We start from the raw sequence: 20,599 nt of genomic DNA, 5'->3' as shown, positions 1-20,599 counted from the left end.
CTAACATAAGATAGCAGAACTTCATCACTCACTTAATTTGGCTGTAATTAATATCTCGGCAACTGATGTATTACCAGCCTTGCCAACGCTAGATGGCGCCAGTTACGTATTTTCCTCCACGTCTACGGAGTCACTCTTCCAGCTGTGACAGAGGCAAACAGTTTTGACGGGGGCAAATGAGTTGACATAACAGTCGGCTGGAGGCTGGAGGCATAAAAAACATGTTTACGTATGATCTGTTTGGTGATGCCTCACACCTGTTCCACAGCAATCAATGTTAACATGTTAAACCAGCCATCAACACACACACTATGGGAGATCTCCATGAACAGCATGTTCCACCTCCTGCTCAGTATTGCTATCCTCAACCAAGTCTACAATTAACCAGTTCCAACATCACTGTGAACTGGATGTGGAGGAGCCCAGCAAAAGCCACCTTGTTGGAGCGTGGCAGGTGGCACGTAGCATGGTCATTGTTACAATATACATGCAATAGGGACACTTATCCAAAGTGACCAACAGACACGATGCATCTCATACATTAAGAATCTGCATGATAGAGAGAACACTGTGTGTGTGTGTGTGTGTGTGTGTGTGTGTGTGTGTGTGTGTGTGTGTGTGTGTGTGTGTGTGTGTGTGTGTGTGTGTGTGTGTGTGTGTGTGTGTGCATGTACTGTCAGCTGTGAAGGTTGACGGACTACAATGTGGAAGAAACCATTATGAGATCTATAGGAGGTAAGGGCATGGTTTCCACAGTTAAGCTTACATCTACAGTACCCTTCCTCATTCATACCCCCCCAATCCCAACATCACACACCCCATCTAACACACTCCCCCGCCTCCCTCCTCCTCTCACTAACTCCCACCTACCCACTCCTGACATCTCCCTTGTCATCCCAAGGTCAAGGACAGGGAAGAGCCGGGTGACGTGCTCGTGGGCGACTCAGCGTGCACGTCAGTGAGTGGGTGAGGGAGCGTGTACGTGTGAGTCATTGTGAACTCTGCGGAGTAGATGGGTATGTCTTCGTGAATGTACATTGTGTGTTGGTACATCTACACTTTGTATATGTGATTGTGTTGTTTTTGTGACAGACAGACAGAGGGATACGAATGCAGACGGATAAATAAATCAGTATAAATAATTATACTGTATACTTTGAGTCAGTGTTTAAACTCAGTGTTAAATGTGGCATCTGCCAGGACTTGCTAGGTATTTGAATTGAATAATTCCTCTCTCGCGCTCGCGATTGGTGACCGGAATAAAGTAGCAATGTGTTGTGTTGAGACGTATATCATTCGCGTCGAGAGCAGTGGGGGGTGTAGTTCACAAAGCGGCCTCACACAAAACCTAACATCATCAAACGTCTATGCACATTTTTTTTGTTTTCTTTGCATGAAAAATTATAATTTAAATCTACAAACAACATATGTGTAATCCAGGGCATATAAAGACTGGGACCAGAAATGATTACTTTCTCTCCATTGTAACCCATTCTAATTTTCCTAGCCCATAGTTCCCATGGGAGTCTCCAGGAAGGGGCGGACTTACGAGCTCTATAGGTCCCATGGGCTCTACCGGAAGGGGCGTGACTTCGCCACTCTGCAATTTATTCTATATAGGTCTAGACTCCGTGCTCAGTCCCGCCTTCTCCAGTGCACCAAGAAAGCCCGCGTCGTGACGAACTGGGAACACGCGCGTGTGTCGGCTCATTAGCATCTGTACCTGGCCTGAGCCTGAGCACACCTGGCCTCAGAACACCTCTCCGAAGTGTGCTCAGGCCACGGAATTGAACTTTACTTGAGTACGGTTGGCGTGCTCACACTAGCCAAACGATCTAGACTTGGCGCAGAGGTGTCAAACTGACTTTGGCAGGGTACATATGGCCTAGTGTGAGTGCGCCACCACATTATGTACTAGTCTGTTTGCGAGAGAGAGAGAACCAGAATGAGAGAGTCGATGTTCTTCCAGTGGAAACTCTCCCTACATCTCCATGATGTAGACTCACTATATGTGTTGTGTGTGAGTGTGTGTGAGAGAGGCAGCAGCTGAAAGGTTACTCAGTCAGCAGTTAGAGAGAGAAGGGCCCTAGCAGGGGCGATCCAGAACTGCTGAGCCAGTGAGAGGGAACAGGGGGAGGGGGGAGGAAACCAGTGTGGTTGCCAGGTGTTATTACTGAATAGACCAGTACACACACACACACACACACACACACACACACACACACACACACACACACACACACACACACACACACACACACACACACACACACACACATACACACACACACACACACACACACACACACACACACACACACACACACACACACACACACACACACACACACAAGCACACACAGGCATACACTATCACAAGCCTGTAGAGATCGATTGTTCTGTGTTCTCCACCCACTGCCTTATTCCCATTGATGTAAACAAACAAGACAACCGACACAAACACATACACACACACACACACACACAGTTGGCGTCACGCCTTTGTCCATCTACAAAAACAAGGATAGTGTGTGCTGCTGGTACATAACGTATATAGTCAGTCATACAGACTGTACTTAGTACGACGTCGTCGTCTACATATGTATACAGGTTGTAACTTGTGGTTCCGTCTCCTGACGGTGCAGTGACGAGGACGGGGTGGGGACTGCTGAGGACAGCACAGAACACAACGGCAGAATCTCTTCTCATGTGACAAACAAATATAACAATGTGAGATTCTGTTGGATGTCCTCAAATGTTTGGTGTGCGCTCACCACAGTGACCTTAATAAACTCCAGGTCACATGACCAGCGTCTCAACAAACCACCCACAGCGATTAGCTGAATATTACCACATTCCACTTACAGGAACAGGCCTTGTGCAATGACCATACACCCATCTGTATTATCGTTTACTTAATATTGTCATTTATCTGAAGTTTTCAGCCCAAGAGTTATCGTGAACCAGCGTATCTTCCAGATACCTTTCATAAAGCAGCAGGTAGGGGTTAGGGGTCATCTTGCTCTAGGAGTCCTACAGGTAGGGGTTAGGGGTCATCTGTCTCTAGGAGGCCTTCAGGCAGTGGTGTATAAAGTACTCAAAAGCCATACTTAAGTAAAAGTACAGATACCTTACTGGAAAATTACTTAAGTAAAAGTAAAAGTCACCTTTTAGAATAGTACTTAAGTAAAAGTATTAAAGTATCTGATCTTTACTGTACTTAAGTATCAAAAGTACTTTTCTGATATTAAATGTACTTAAGTACTGAAAGTAAAAGTACAAGTAACTGCTGTTAATAAAAAAGCAAAGGGTCAGAATTTTGAGAATAAGTAAGGAATAATCACCGAGAGGCCGGGCAATAAACAGTTTGATATGCCCGGCTCGTGGACGGCTTACCGCCCGAGACGAAGTCGAGGGCGGTAACCTTCCGCGAGCCGGGCATATCAAACTGTTTATTGCCCTGCCTTGAGGTGATTATTCCGTTTATTCTACTTCGCGCCGGCCAACATAATAAAACAATTCAAATACTTTAATAATTAGCCTTTTTCTTATTCGTATTGCATGCTTATTAAATGTATGCTCTGTTTAAGTTAATCTCCCTCGAAAAGTAGTTCCCTTTAGAACTACGGTGAATAACGTTAGCTCAACTGTAGGTAACGCGTTTCTATAGCAACCACACAAGGCTGGATCTGATCTCACTAGTTTAACAACGTTGTTACATTCGTATCAAGTCAGCTTTAATGACGATCGATCAAACATGCACTCCTTGGTTTATTTTTACAACGGACCTCATGTTTGAAATGTATGTGATAGAAAACGATACAAGCGGCGTATTGATCTACTGTGCTCAGTCAGCAGCAAGTAGAGTGTGAAGTGTATAAGATAGTGTTGTAATACTGCGTGTACAAACCAGCCTGATACAAATAGTAGAATTTTGATAGCCCTTGCCCTCGTCCTAGCCATGCATTTGTGTGTTGACAGTCGTAGGAGTTTTGATCGACGTAGCAACAGTAACTAAGCAAGGGGGCTTTGCGAACGTGCGCTGGGACAGCTGATTCGCCAAACAGGCTCGCAGTCTGTGTTCTACCACAGTCCCCGACGTTATTCTCATATCTCTCATGATTCTTTTTTTTTTTTTCTAAAGATGAGTTGATTTTGTAACGAGTAACGAAGGTTTCAAGCGAAATGTAGCGGAGTAAAAGTATCCGTTTTCTTCGTAAAATGTAGCGAAGTAAAAGTACAGAGAAATATAAGTAGTAAAGTAAAGTACAAATATCCAAAAAAACTACTTAAGTACAGTAACGAAGTATTTCTACTTCGCTACTATACAACACTGCCTTCAGGTAGGGGTTAGGGGGCATCTTGCTCTAGGAGGCCTTCAGGTAGGGGTTAGGGGGCATCTGGCCCTAGGAGGCCTTCAGTTAGGGGTTAGGAGGCATCTCACTATCAATCACACAGTTCTGCTTTGGTTCTTCGTTTCCAATGGCACTGATGTGACGTGAAAAACTATTAATTTGAGTTGTTACCATGTGATTGATACAACTACATTGTTGACACTCAGCTCCCCTCGCATGGCCCTGTAGTCAATTCACACGCCAAAGAGCCAGTAGGACACTATGATATTCATAACAACACACCGGATCGGGATACTTCGACTCCTCTTCGGGTTTATCCGCCTGCAGCTGACGTCATTCCCCTTTCACCCAGACTTGCCGGGCTTCAAGGAGGTTACTCGCGGTCAACGCAGCTCCCAGCTACTGCAACTACTGATGGACCAGGTGTATGTTTATCTAACACACATTCCCGTTCAAACCAGGAACAAGGGTTTGAGGTAATGGTCTATTTGACCCGCCTAGGCTAATTGTTTGTAAACGTTTGAGTTTGCATGTGTTTTGTTTACAGAACAGCTGCCTACGTGGCAGCTAATGTGACTTTTTTCCGTGATAAAGGCACATTTTACTCTTCATTTATATATATATTAAATATTTTCCTCAATCCACGTGGCTACAGCTCCCTCCTCTCTGCTCCGCTCGTCGGGGTTACTATCGGTCAACATCGCCCAACGCTCCTTCTTCATTCTCATCCTCTCACGGCTCCTCTCTTCACTCTGCTTCAGACGCGCAGGCTCGCGCGCGCCGTGTGCGTTATCATCATCATCACTTCGTGTTCAGGGACGCGCTCTTTATAGAGGACACCGCGTGACGGCCGATCTTCGGGGGCTGTGTCCCTTGTCACACCGGAGAGGAAGCGTCTCGTCCATTCGTCACCCTTTCTGAACGACCGAGTGAACGATCATAGCTAACATCAAAACGATAGCTTGCATTACACGATAGCTTCATTACGTTTGTCTGCCGTTCGTGTCACCAAGAAGGAAACGACTTGTCTTGGCTTGCCTCTTTTTTGAACATCTTATAATGGCCTTCATTCGACTCGGAGGAGAATAGACTCCTTAAATCTGAATCGGGTGCCGCACGCACCGTCAAGTGTCGCACAACAAAGTAACAAGTGCGTGACATCTGACTGAATGTTCTTCACCGCAGATTTTTAGCGCTATAATATTTACCGAGGACCGGACCTCGGTGACCTCATAGATGGCTTGGGCATGCTTAGCTGTCTGTGTTGATGAGAGACTGAGGCCTCACATCATGAGGCCATAATGTCTATCTAAGCATTATTAATGAATTCATTCATAGGTGTCCAGATGGAATCACAATTAATCCTAATTCATACTGAAGGGAATTCCTCCCAGATACAACCAGCAACACGTAATTCTCTGACTGCGTTCCACTTTGGGATCCCGAAAAATATGAAGAACCCCCTGCCCTCTTCATGATGTAACAGAAGAAAACAGATACAGAAGCCCTGAGAGCCAAGACCTCGAAACACACCGCTTGTGGTCACACTCTCAGAGACGTAGAGCTATGTCTAAGACCTCCTCTCCTACAAGTGGGTTACGGTCCAACGCCAGCCCTGCAGCCCTACCGCGTGTGCTAAGCTTGCACCATGCTGCGACAGCCCACACAATCACATTGTTCTCCAGCCGTTAGAAGTAACAGCCTCTGACAGCTGCAGATGCTAGCACACTAAACCCAACCGACCCAGGGCTCCGTGTCTGGGGGAAAAGTCTTGTATTTCAACGCCTAGTTGGATCACTTCTCTACCATCTTTGGGTTGTGATGCTCGTTCCGCTCATATACATTTTACATTTAGGGCATTTAGCCGACGCCTTTATCTAAAGAGACTTAAAGGGAGCTCATTTGTCAGAAGAACGAGAAAAAAAACAATACATTGCTATCGGTACAGTAAGGATGTTCATAGAAACAAGTGCCAAGCGCTTACAATTTCTAGGTTAACCCATTCTCTGTATACAACAAAGATAGCTAGGATAAGCCGCTACCAGCAGTCACACGGTGCAAGAACTATTTTTTCAGTGCCAGGAATTACAACATACAATAAGTGCGTAAATTAAGTGCCAGGATGTACAAAAATACAATTGCGTGCCTAAGATATGTGTTTTAGGAGAGTAGGGGAGGAGCAGGGGCGGTGGGGGTAAGGGGGGAGGCTATGCTTAGTCCAGGATAACCCAGAACAAGTGAATCTGGAGTCTCTTGCAGAAGCTGGTGAGCGACTCTGTGGTCCTGACATTGGCAGAGATGATACATCTGCCACAGCTCATCATAGGATGGGAGAGGTTACCCAGGATGGACTTGAAATTGTTCCTCATCCATCTCTGCCTCGAGATTGTCCAGCTCTAGCCCAGCAACAGAGCTAGGCTTTCTCCCAAGCTTGTTGAGTCTGTTGGTACCCCTTGCAATGTGGAGGCTACCACAGACTGATAAAACATCTTCAGTAACCTGCCGCACAGGTCAAAGGACCTGAGCCTCCTGAGAAAGAGGAGTCTGCTCTGACTCTTCCGATAGAGGGCCTCAGTGTTGTCTGTCCAGGCCAGTTTATTGTTTGTGTGTACTCCTAGGACTTGTACGAGTTCACTATCTCTATCTCATCCCCCTGGTTTGTTGAGCAAGAGGTGGTTCTCCACGGACAATCTAGTTGATTTGATATGGGGTCGGTCAATCATGCACACACTCCCCTGAGACATGTACGTTACAAGAGGGCGAGGTCATTGCTGTCCTATACATTTGTACATTATGGTGAGCAGGCTGGTGAGGCACTCTGGCTTGTGAGGTACTGGGCCTCACGTCCTCTCAAAGATCACTGCGGTTTCCAACCCGGGTCTTCTTTCCTTAAACCTATGTTAGTTTCAGCGGCTATGCCCAGCTGACCCGAGGGAAACAGTGGCATCCATATGTGTCTTGGTGCGATATGTTTCTAATTCTTTGGTTTGGTGTTGAGCTCAGTATCTCCCACTGCTGTGTAAAACCTCGCCAGCCTGTTCTGGAACAGGAATGTGTGTGACCTTCTGTCCTGTTCTAATGTCCCTTGTGTCTCTCCTGGGTCTTGGTGACATGTGGTGGAACAGGATCAGTTTTAACAGGTCTGTGGGGCCCTTGATGGATTAATAAATAATCTTCGGGATTGCAATGTGTGGGGAAGTACGTGGTTATGTCTGGACACCCGCCCTCCCCCCCCCCCCCCCCCCCCCCCCCGTTGGGAGACCACATTGCCTGGTTTGCGTTGCGATGCCAACAGAATCATCCAGGACCAGCACACATCCTGGTCAAATCATTAAAGTGCCGATTCTTCCACTATGGTTCCATCTAGAGGTGTTTCGCGACCTGGAACCAGCATACAGAACCCTCAGACCGGTGTGTGGTCGGGTCCCGCGGACAAACACTGAAAAGGTCCCACGGGTCCCGAGATGATAACGCTTCGTGACCCCTGGCAGGGGCGATTCTAGGTAGTGTGGGGGCCCTAGGCAGAGGATTGTTGACGGGGGGGGGGGGGGGGGGGGGGGGGTGGGAGCGAGCGATTGTTTGACGGGGGGGGGACGATTTATTTATTTATTTTTGGCTCTATTTATTCATGTCGCTCTATTTATTTATTTTTGGCTCTTGGGGGCCCCGTGGCCCGGGGCCCCCAAACAATTGCGGGGCCCCAGGCAGTTGCCTGGTATGCCTAATGGGATGCAGCGCCTCTGACCCCTGGTCTAATCCAACCCTAAAGAAGAGCTGATGGCTTGAACACTTTTTGTACTGCTCATGTATATATTTTAGTGCCAATAAACACAGAGGATGGGACAGTATTAGTATTGTAGTATTAGTTATTAGTATTAGTTTTATGTAATAAATACTCCTTGGTCAACGTGTTTAAAGAGTCCATCTTATGTAATCTTCACTTCATATCAAATCATTTTGATTACTTTACTGATACAAGTCTGATCATACTGACTGCTCAGAGTGTGTTTCAACTCGGTTTAAGTTGAGAAGAAAGCTGCATTTTCACACAAATGGCTGATTTGGCATTACAGACACACGATGAGTCCAAGATCCTGAATCCTCCTCATTAAAACACATGAAGTGACCATCAAACACGAAGAGAAGGGTTACACCAGAGGAGACACAGACTCACATGAAATATCATCCAGCCACACCTTCGTCTAGAACCTTTCCTTTATGTTGCCTGTACACTATTATACTATTACTTAGTTATTATTAACTACTACTACTATAACTACTACTGATATTGCTATGCAGTCAGTACACACGTTTACCCAAAGCGACTGAAGTGAATTGAGATCCATGTCGTTACGGTGCGGGTAAGGTTTGGGCATGCTGCTCACAGATGCCTACAGGGAGACTCTGGACATTGGGGATCGAACCCGGAACCTTTCAGCTAGGAGTCAGACGCCCTGACCATTACACTGGGGGTCAGACGCCCTGACCATTACACTGGGAGTCAGACGCCCTGACCATTACACTGGGAGTCAGACGACCTGACCATTACACTGGGAGTCAGACGCCCTGACCATTACACTGGGAGTCAGACGACCTGACCATTACACTGGGAGTCAGACGACCTGACCATTACACTGGGAGTCAGACGCCCTGACCATTACACTGGGAGTCAGACGCCCTGACCATTACACTGGGAGTCAGACGACCTGACCATTACACTGGGAGTCAGACGACCTGACCATTACACTGGGAGTCAGACGCCCTGACCATTACACTGGGAGTCAGACGACCTGACCATTACACTGGGAGTCAGACGACCTGACCATTACACTGGGAGTCAGACGACCTGACCATTACACTGGGAGTCAGACGACCTGACCATTACACTGGGAGTCAGACGAGTCAGATAAGATTCCGTTTCTTATCAGATGCAATTATAAAATAGGACCAGATCAATTGCAAACCGATTCCAATCCTGATCTAATTAAATTCTGAATCCATTCAGATTCAGTTTCCTAATCGCTCCTCATTGTTCTCACAGATTAACTCTCATTTAATTTCCTACTGCCCCCGAGCAAACCTCAATGCATCAAACAAAGACAAAAAAAAGACACAAGAAGCACACAGAAACACACTAGTAAAACTACAAGCAACATGATGAATTGCCACCAGCCTGGAGATCCCTGCAGGCAGCGAGTGTTTGTTTACTCTCTCAGTAAAGGCCTACAGAAGGCTGTCTGTCACCCCGCCCAGTCTGGGTAAGTAGGCTACAGTTGGACTTCATAATGGCACACACAAACAAAGGAGAGTCACAAGACTATGACACAAGCGGCCGTCTGATAGTCAGCGCGGTGTTCTGCTCTGTTATCTTAGATGCACTCTGTGTACCGGGCAGCAGGATTCTGCTGACGGACCGGGCCTTCTTGTTTTGAGTCTGTTCCCCTCCTCCAGGACATCCTGACTGCTGCTTGTCCGGGTTAAGTCACAGCCCAGCGTGGGGTCCGGCCGCTGGGACCCATCTGACAGGCTGGCCCCCAAAACAAGACCCAGGCCCTCCCAAAAACACTGTTTTACATTGACTGAAAGTGTGTAAGAAAATGGACCCTACCGTTTCGCATGGTTTGCTTCAAAAAACCTCTGAGAGATGAAAGATTACAAACCTCTCACTTTGTTTTTACTGTAACATTCATCTTATGGCAAACGTGATTCTATATCTTTACACTTAACTTCCTGTATATTATACTGTATTATATATACTATATATTATATTGTTCTATATTATACTCTTATATTACTATCATGTTATATTATACTGTCCTCTACTCTATTATATTCTACTGATCCCTGCTCTGTTCGACTGTATTGTGTTGCACTGTCCTCTACCCTACTATCTTATACTGTCTTAGTCTATTCTACTGTGCTCCACTCCATTCTATTCCTGAGCTTTTCTTTGATATTTCTTCTGGCATTGATGTACTAGGCCATGCCCCGACCCAGCGTGTGCGCACACACATACAATAGATAGATCAGCTGATAAGAAGACATTAAGGTCAATGCTGCTCTGCTAGCTGTTAAGATATAGGGTAATGAATGCTTATGTTTGATCGTGGGTTATTTCAGTCTTATTAAGGTAAGGCAATGACGTCAGCAATAGACAGGTATTGATATCGACGGGAAAATGAGTAAAGTCGTCATTGATGGCCAATCGGAGGTCCACTATTCATGTCGCCAGGCAGGAACTACAACACACTAGGGCGTGCGGCCCCTTTAAGATGTGTTTTGGCTTTGCACGTGCGCTCCATATATGGGAGAGGTGGTAAACTGAAGCAGCTCGAGCTCGCTCGCTTTGACCGATAGTTACCCCTTCTCAGTCTCTCCTCCTCTCCTCCTTTCCTTATCTCCTCGTTCCCTCCTCCTCCTCTCCTCCTCTCTATAAAACCCTGGCGGTGGAAAAAAGGACACTTCTGAGTCTCAACAGCTGAGAACAATAGAGGAGACCAAAGTTACGGTGGACCCGTTGTTTTCTATAACGGAGGATTTACATTGGATGAGAGGAGACATCGTTTTGAGTCCGCAGGGGTCCGGAGACAGGTTGGTGGAGTCACTTGGTTTACTTTATTCAGCTTAATCGTTTTTGGGACTTTCTTTGTGTTCATGACACCTGGTATGAGTGGTTTTGTGTGACAGTCCAATTAGACTATTGTAATGTTGTATTGTTGTTATAAGCAGTGTTTTGGGGCTTTGATGTTGTTCATGTCGGCTGAGAATATCAATGTAGAAGTTATTCTGCACGACAGTCACCCTGTCTGCGGTCAGCAAGAAGATTCACTGAAAATTGGGAGTTAGGATGAATTTGAATCATATGCATCAGATAAAGGGTTTTAAACAGTTTCAGTCAACTGTCTAGACGTTGTTTTCGACAGCTTTCCTTAATGTGTGTGTGTGTGTGTGTGTGTGTGTGTGTGTGTGTGTGTGTGTGTGTGTGTGTGTGTGTGTGTGTGTGTGTGTGTGTGTGTGTGTGTGTGTGTGTGTGTGTGTGTGTGCTTTTGTGTGTTTGTATCGGGGATCTGGTTGAGTGTGGAGCATCTGACCGAAAGTAACCCCCCCCCCCCCCCCCTTAACGGAACCAGAACAATGAAATAAAGCCATCATTTGATTTGATTTGAAAGACATCGGACCCGACGGGCTGAGGATAAGACGCAGGCTTCTTGTGTGAACCGAAACACCATTTGCGTTTCCGTTAATTTGTCTTCTGTAGGGTTTTCTTTATATCAAGTGCGTGTACGTCGACGTTGGTTATTGGTAGAAGGAAGCTGTGAGTGTTTCTCACATGTGTTCCTCCTTCTAAATCCCTCTGATCGCTGCTTTATTCATAGTTTATCTGATTAAAGTCTTCTTGGTTCGTTTCATCTCATCTCTCTCGCAATTGTTGAACATCTACGAAACTACTCGTATCATGCCGATGACACCACTTAGCTTTTAAACCAATGCGATCAAATGTTAGTTGATAGTCGATCGATTATGCAGTTGCGCATATGGTGGAAAAATAATCCTCTTTCTCTGTGTGATCGCACGTGAGCACGAGCGGATGGTAAACAAGTGAAGAGCTGCAGCACTGGCTCCGGCCGCTGGGGGCGCGTTGCACCATTTCGACCTGCAGCCATGCACTTCAAAGAGAATGTTGTTGTTGTTCGTTGCTTTACCTAAAAATAGACTTCTATCTCAAATCGATTCGGGAGATTGATTTGAGAGTAAAGCATTTCCACGATGTGAACATTTTCTATGGTGGTTAATGGTGGACTGATTCATGAATACATTCATATTCAATTAATGTCATCATAGTTTTTCTTCGATTGCTACAACTTGCATTCTGTTCACATATAACTAACGTTAGTGAACTTGCATGTCCACGTTTCTAACAGGGATTTTCATCCTATATTGAATCTGTTGTGTCATGCTTACCGAAAATCCTTAATCGAAACCTGTCATGAAAATGACGTAATGCCAAGTGGAAAAAAAATGGCAATAAGTGTAGTAGGCCTAGTGCAGTTTTATCAGGAATTGTTTGTAACCAGAACCTCTCATTTAAACAGAAAGAGAGGGAGCGAAAGAAGGTAGATTGGGAGAGAGGAGAGGAACAAAAAACATCAGGCAGATATTTAAATAAGTCGGTTAATTTAAACCGCAGGAATGCATTGCACATTCAATCATCATCTGCTATGCCACTGAAACAACCTTTTTTTTTTACCACATTTTGGTAACATATTTTCCTGTGTGACCAACGTTTTGAGGGCGGTGAAGTTCACTTCTAACAATGTTTTATAAATCTGTATTTTTTAAAGGATCATGAGGTGAACTTTGGTCAGTTTACCAGGGGATTCGTAGAAGTGGAGTAACAGGCGGTCCCAGGCTGGGAGCGATGCCCTTTATCATGGTGGTGCTGTAGTGTTGAAGGGTAGTGGCGTGATGTTGTGTCAATCAGGAATGACCGCTCTTCCAAAGTCCTTTACCACAAATACTGAGTCAAACAGCGGCCAACATGGATAGAGAACCCTCACAAAGATGGACACAAAACACACAAACCTAGCACACAACGATGGACACACACACAAACACCCCTAACACGGACAACACTAACACACACAGATGGACACAAAAATACAACCCTCCCCACACAGATTTACACTCACACACAAATAGATGGAAACGGACACAATACGAACAGATATAGGGGGACACACTTGCACAACCCTGACTCACGCAAATCACTAACAGATACAAATATATACCGAATAGCCCACTTAAAGGAACATAAACCACCAACCCTAAAGCACACACACACACAGATTTACACAAACACACAACCCTAACACAAACAACCCTAACCCGCGCTGAGCAACAGTCGGACAGTTATTGGAACAACTGTGTCTCTTTAACCCTATCCCATCATCAAGCCCAGCCTAGAGGCTTAACGCTGGAGACAGACGGACAGAGACTTGTACCGCATACTCAAAATGTCCGCCAACAACAACCACAGGAGAAACTAAACACACGCAGTTGGCAGCACGCACACTTGAATAAACACAACCCTCTCTAACCTAACCCAAGCATAACCTTCTCTAACCTAACCTTCACCCGAACGCTAAACATTACTCCCTCTAACCTGATGCCGAACCCTAACCATCTCTGGCCCCATACCTACTTAACCATCTCTAACCTAACCTAAACCTATCCATATCTAACACAATACCTAAACTGAACCATGTCTATCCCAAAACATACTATTTACCATCTCTAACCCATAAAATAAACTTTACTACCTCCATCCCACAACCTTAATTTAACCATCTCTACCCTAATATCTTAAAATTACCATCTCAAACTTAATACCTAAACTTAAAGGTACAATATGTAACAATGAAACCAGGTGTGTCTCCGCCCCCTCCTCTCCAGACCCGAAGCTCACGCGGGTTACCAGGTTGAGAATACAAGCTCAATATTTTATTTTGGCAGTAACAAGCGACCATGAGTCCTATACTGTAAGCTGAACAGCTAACGTACACAGGAATGGATTCTACCCAGGAATTTGTATGCCAGATAGAATCGAGTACATCCTTACATTATCCAGTTTGTTTGCTGGCTCAATATTGTTTGCTTCCTATCTGCAAACCTTGGTTCTCTGAGACCAGGGAGTTATAACACACAGGACCAAACAGGACAAATGTTCAGACACAGAGCAGACTTTTCAAAGAGAACGTACTTGCTGTAGCATTGTTGTTGGAGTAGCCAGTAGTATGTTTCTTTAATATCTAAGGTTATGATTGAGTACAGTACATTGGTTACATATAGCTCCTTTAACCATCTTTAACCTATCACCTAAACTTAAACAAATTTACTGAATCTCAATCCAAACCAAACATTATACACCCAGACACCCTATAAACACATTTGGTCTGCAGGTCTTTATAATGCTTATTCAAAATGTTGAAATATCAGCAGATCCTAGGAAAGTGTGTCACTATGTTGACTCCATCCCATCGCGCCCACATCATGAACACTGACCTTTGGACCTGTGGTAAAGCTAACAGTGAGGGGGCATAGCTATGTCTAGGGGATCTAGGGGGGATAGTGCTACATCTAGTTAGGCTTGATGCTGGTATAGCTACTTCTAGTTAGGCCAGAGGAGGTATAGCTACTTCTAGTTAGGCTAGAGGCGGTATAGCTACTTCTAGTTAGGCTAGAGGGGGTATAGCTACTTCTAGTTAGGCCAGAGGGGAAAGCTACGTCTAGTTCAGCTAGAGGGGGTATAACTACGTTTAGTCACGCTAGAGAGGGTATAGCTACATCTAGTTCTCCGTTTATCTGCAGCAGTGTCCCGGGTCAAGCACGTTTTGGACGGTTGGTGTGTCCTCTGTAGGTGTGTTTGTTCTGCTCCGATGTCTAGGGTTGATGTTGATGTTGATGATGGTGATGACCTTTTGGCATTACACGGTACAGTAGTGTACATGTTATAGACATGCTAAAAGTATCGTAGCAGCATTATTAGCCCTGTATCATCTTCTCTGTTGTGTGAAAACTAGACAGCTGAAGTTCTCTGTTTTGTCCGTCTCCTTCTTCCTCCCCCTCTATCTCTCTCTATGTCTCTCTCTAGTGAGATACTGAGCACGCTCAGTAGGCCAGAGTAGCGGACAACATGGCCGTCTCTACTCAGCTTGGTTTACTGCTGTGGAAGAACTTCACGTTTCGCCGCAGACAGACCGTAAGTAACATCTCTTTAACCTCATCAAAGTCTTTACCAAACCAACAACAACCAGAAACAACCGACAAATGGGCTCAAACCAAAAACCTTTAAGCTGTGGGTCAACTCCACCATGAGACTTTCCTGAGAAGAAAACTTTAACACATGGCTAACTACAAGGCCTAACTACAACCGGCCTGCTGTGACTGTACCAGAACCAGAGCACCTCTATGCGGGTCTAGAACTAATCTCTTACAGAACCAGGGCTCCTCCATTGCTGGGAGATGACAGTGAGAAGACAGGAAGTGAGTAGCTTGTTTTGCGTCATGCTGGAAATATACAAACCACAGAGAGAGGAATCGGGACTGATGGTCAGACACGTGAAGATGACACATCTGAAAGGGCTTTGTGTGTCCCGGCACCTTCCCTCTTCCCTCTCTGCCCAGAGAGCACCGCGGCCGGACACCAACCCCACACTCTTTTATGGATACTTCCCTCTTTCTGCGGGTTGTGAAATCATACAAATGACTCATTTTATGATACATTTTTACATTTTAGTCCCTTGGCAGACGCTTTTGGAACTATCAGTTGTGTTATCATTGCAGGGGCACCGGGTGCTTATCTCGCTGTGTCTGCTACACGCAGCCAGCAGCAAAGTCAGGGCAGACAGCTCCCTGGCCTCCATTTTCTCGTCAGGCATGAGACTGCTATTCCTTTATGATTTACTAACAAATAACATGTTCATTTACTTTATGAGTAGTTAGTTACAGTATATGGATGAGAGATAGTGTTATTCTTTAGTAAATCATGAAAGAATAGCAGAGGGTGGTTTGGATGTCTCCTGCTTGAGAAGAAGGTGGGGGCCAGGAAAATGAAGTCTGTACGTTTTAGGTCATGCATCTGGCACATCAGAAATGACAATAAGAAGAATGAAAGAGCGATGTAAGAGAGATAAATGCAATCAAATGAATATATGTCTACACAATAAGAGGGCCTAAATACGTAACATGCCATTATTTAATGAATCTACTTTTCTACTACTCCTATTTTGTGCATTGATATTCTCAATAAGAATATTATTAACACTAATAAGAATGAGAATACTAGTACTCATAATATTAACCGTATTGTTCTATCCATTGGGATTGGAAGCCACAGAGTAGGCCTGAACCACCAATAGAAACAGATGGAGCAGTCTGGACCTAGAAAACATCTCTCTCTCTATCCCATTATATCTCTTATACTCTCTCTCTCTCTCTCCCTCCTAATGTCTCTCTCTCTCTCTCCCTCCCTCTCTATCTCGTAATGTCTCTCTCTCTCATGTTAACCCATATACTGTCCACCAACATTCACAGGGTGGGATTAGTGGCTGAAAGACGACAGCTGACACCCCAACCCCCACCAAACACACACGCACACACACACACACACACACACACACACGCATACACAAACACACACACACACACACACACACACACACACAAACACGAACAAACGCACAGATACACAAACACACACACACACACACACACACACACACACACACACACACACACACACACACACACACACACACACACACACACACATTATAATGGCGTGGTAGGGGTGTATTTGTTTTGCTATGTGAATGTGCTGACGTGCCACATGACCAATGGACCAAGAAGAAGAATTCCTTGCAGGGAAAATTGTAACAAATAGTTAAAGTGTAGGCAAAGGTTAACAGGCAAAGGTTCACATGAAAAAGAAATTTGGGGGGATTTATGTGCTGAGAAATTATTAAAAGGTTTTGTTTTGATCTCTTCTATCATCTCCTTATCTCCTCTCCCTCTCTCTTCTCTCCACTCTCCTTGCTCTCTTCTCATCTCTTCTCTCCTCTCCGCTCTCCTCCTCTCTCCTCTCTTTCTATAATTTTCTCGCCTCCTCCTCTCTCCTCCTCCCTCCTCCTCTCTCCTCCTCTCTCCTCCTCCCTCCTCCTCGCTCCTCTCAGGTCCAACTCCTGGTGGAGATCGTGTGGCCTCTGATCATCTTCTTCATCCTGATATCCGTGCGGTCACACTACCCAGCCTATGAGCAACATGAGTGTGAGTACGACACCACACACACATGCACACACCAGTTCTCCTTTCTCTCCTCTCCTTCTCCTCACCTTCTAGGTTCTGCTCCCAGATTCAATTACCTTTTAAGATTAGATAAAATAAGATTAGATTGTATCAATCCCAGATGGAACATCCAGGTGTCAGTAGTACAGGACAGAAGTAACATTTAAAACAGAGAGTTAGGTTTTAAGACTACAGTCAGGTTATGTTAGAGTTAGGGTAAATTTTTTTGATTAGTGCTAGGTCTGTTTAAGGCCTGTGTTTTGAGGTTAGTAGGGGTTAGGGTAAGAGATGGGATTAGTGTTAGGTCTTTTTAAAGGCCCGTGTTGAGGTTAGTCAGGTTGGGGGGGGGGGGGGGGGGGGGTGCTAGGGTAAGAGTTGGGCTGTGGGTTAGTGTGAGAACCATGATATTGGCCTAGTGTGCCCTATGAGGCACGAGGTCTAAGGGCTTTTCAAGACCAGCTTTATAAATAGATGTTCCCTGGTCCACCAGGAGCCTGATAAAGATAGATTGAGATGGGTCTGGGCTTCTCATCTTGAATATTAGACTAGGAGGACGCTAACACAGCCTTGACACTCTACACCCAAGCTATCGCAATGGACTCATACACTGTTTGCTCTTAGAGTAAATAGAAAGCATGGGAATGTTCATTTATTTACTTGATGCTTTGCGCCAAATCCGTTGACCTTGCAACATTCAAACATTTAGGAGCAACTGAAGAAAATGAATTCTGCCCAATCCAAATATCCAAATGTTACCAGGTCAGAGTGCATGGATAGCTGTAGAATTCAAAGTAAGAGTTTGTGTTTTTATGGTTTTACATAAAAATATATATATACCGGTCTATATTAAGATATATGGCTGGATATCAACCAACCAATCTAAATTGCTTCAGGCTGTGAGCCAGATGCTGTTGCAGGCCTTTATTTCGAAAGTTTCAGTGAAACAGCAGTATTGTGAAAGACAGAAAGTGGTGTCTGGCAGAGGTCAGTGTTTTCCCAGAGGCTGTCAGTGGATCAAATATTTGAATACATATTTGGGTTGTTGCTGTGAAACTACTTTACTGACTTGACGAGGAACAACTGAGAAGTACATTCTTATCTGTTTAGTTCGATTGAACTTGTACAGCAACTTAAACAGCCCTCAACAAACAAGTGTTCTTCCTTTCGTTCGTAATCAAACACACTCTGAGGTAAGATCTCCAGGGGAAACAGTCAAAGGCGTGTTTGATAAACGCCCCCTGGAAAGAAGTGGGTCAGGTTTCACTGATCATCCCAAAAAAAAACAGCTGCTGTGGGCAGGCAATGGGGACGTCTGGCATCGTTGACTCTATGGATCCTCACTACCAGGCCAATCACAGAGCTGTTCAGTCTTGACTGAATGCGCATACGCAAGTTCCCACGTACACACACCAACTGAGGTTATAATTATCGAGTTAGACTTCTAGAGAAAATGCACTTCTTCTGCTGGACATATTCCTACCAGAAAGGAAGGGGTTAGTAAGGAACAGGAACTGAAACTCTTCTGTGAGCTGGGAAACAGCTCCCTGAACTAAAGATAGAAGCAAACACGCTGATTTGTGCTTCTACGACCAGTTAAAACGTGCCGAGCTGTGTTGCTCCGCGCCCGAGATGGACCGTCTCTGAGGTCGGGTCAAAGCGGTCTGCCGTCAGCCCTGGTTGCCATTGTCTCTCAATTTGTGGAAATATAGACCTATAAAAAGTCCAAGTATGGGCCAGTATATTATAGTGGAAAAATGCCAAAGATCACCAACAAGCATGAAACGTGACCTCAGCCAACCTTGAGGACGTTTGAGTCTCGTCCTCTCCCCTCCTCTCCTCTCCTCTCCTTCCTCTCCTCTACTTTCCCCTCCTCTCCTCTCCTTCCTCTCCTCTCCTCTCCTCTCCTTCCTCTCCTCTCCTCTCCTCTCCTTCCTCTCCTCTCCTCTCCTCTCCTTCCTCTCCTCTCCTTCCTCTCCTCTCCTCTCCTTCCTCTCCTCTCCTCTCCTCTCCTCTCCTCTCCTCTCCTCTCCTCTCCTCTCCTTCCTCTCCTCTCCTTCCTCTCCTCTCCTTCCTCTCCTCTCCTCTCCTTCCTCTCCTCTCCTCTCCTCTCCTCTCCTCTCCTTCCTCTCCTCTCCTTCCTCTCCTCTCCTCTCCTCTCCTCTCCTTCCTCTCCTCTCTTCTCCTCTCCTCTCCTTCCTCTCCTCTCCTTCCTCTCCTTCCTCTCCTCTCCTCTCCTCTCCTCTCCTTCCTCTCCTCTCCTCTCCTTCCTCTCCTCTCCTCTCCTTCCTCTCCTTCCTCCACCTCCTCCTCTTCCTCCTATACTTTGACTCTGGAGGCTTCTACTTTGGCGTCATGGATCCTAAGTCCCTGGTGGTCCCCGTTCTCTTGCAGGCCACTTCCCCAACAAGGCGATGCCGTCAGCGGGCACCCTGCCCTGGCTGCAGGGCATCATCTGCAACGCCAACAACCCCTGCTTCCGCTACCCCACACCGGGAGAGACCCCGGGCGTGGTGGGCAACTTCAACGACTCCATGTAAGTCCTACCCCACTCCCCCAGGCCTGCACCCTGCCACGTCTACCCGGTGGGTTAACAAGCCTCTAGGTCAACCACCAGGCATGATCTGGTATCTATGTATGTTGTGTGTCTGCCCATGCTATCCATCACACGTTGGGGTGTCCGTCACGATGTTGGATGGATACATCCGGGGGGGACACCCCTCAGACAGGCTTGTAATGGCTGATCAGCATCACCTGCTGGTTACCATGGCGACCATTTAACTCACCTCGTAACTCGGATGAACCCTGAAACCAAATCATAGAACATGTTGAGTCTTGTAATGGCCTCAATGATGACCTCTTTCCCTTCCTCCCCTCCTCCTGTTCGTCCTTCCACCTTCCCCCCAGAATCTCTCGTCTGTTTGTGGACGCTAAGAAGATCCTGCTCTTCACCCAGAATGACCGCAGCATGGAGGGCTACAAGGGGCTGGTCCGGGCCCTCGCAAAGCTCCAGAAGAAGACCGCAGGTGAGTCCTGCTACTCTCTGATTGGCCCATCTGTGTGTCCTCCTTCTCTCTGATTTGTCCGTCTGTGTGATGATGCCATTGGTGGTTTGATTGGCCAGAGGGGACTGATTGCTTAATTGATAGGATTGTGAGAGAGTTTAAGGAATAATCAATGGGCCCTCGAGTCAATGATTCAATTGCTTTGGGTCTGCTTATTAATGCCATTTCATAGTAGCATGCTATATAATTAGCTTGATATAAGCATCGCATCTTCCAGAGAATCAAATGGATCATTTGGACATAAGCCTGTAATGTGATTAGAGATGCCAATCTCTTAATCTCCTTAATACAACACAGCATGTCACAGCTTTGTTACAAATTAAATGGTGGCCTCAAAGT

At 45.7% G+C, this 20,599-nt stretch overlaps 1 protein-coding gene across 4 annotated transcripts in view; it reads left to right on the top strand.

Annotated features, from left to right (window-relative positions):
• The first annotated feature begins 10,790 nt into the window (after nt 1-10,790).
• LOC115539692 (phospholipid-transporting ATPase ABCA1) overlaps nt 10,791-20,599 on the top strand; it is a 36,644-nt gene continuing 26,835 nt past the window's right edge. For 2 of the 4 annotated variants that reach the window (XR_003975991.1, XM_030350447.1), the window contains exons 1-5: nt 10,791-10,946; nt 15,007-15,114; nt 17,087-17,180; nt 19,590-19,731; nt 20,103-20,221. Coding sequence is in view for 3 of the 4 variants with exons in the window: in XM_030350447.1 (XP_030206307.1) it covers nt 15,049-15,114; nt 17,087-17,180; nt 19,590-19,731; nt 20,103-20,221 (421 nt within the window). In the remaining variant the exon portion in view is untranslated. Of the gene's footprint in view, nt 10,947-14,507; nt 14,773-15,006; nt 15,115-17,086; nt 17,181-19,589; nt 19,732-20,102; nt 20,222-20,599 lie in introns of those variants that run through there. The other 2 variants (XM_030350448.1, XM_030350449.1) reach the window with 2 other exon arrangements.

The sequence above is a fragment of the Gadus morhua genome, chromosome 3 (genome assembly GCF_902167405.1).
Source record: "Gadus morhua chromosome 3, gadMor3.0, whole genome shotgun sequence".
In the NCBI taxonomy this organism is placed as follows: domain Eukaryota; kingdom Metazoa; phylum Chordata; class Actinopteri; order Gadiformes; family Gadidae; genus Gadus; species Gadus morhua.
Note: the sequence above shows the minus strand (reverse complement) of the source record. Positions and strands in the feature narration are given on the sequence as shown.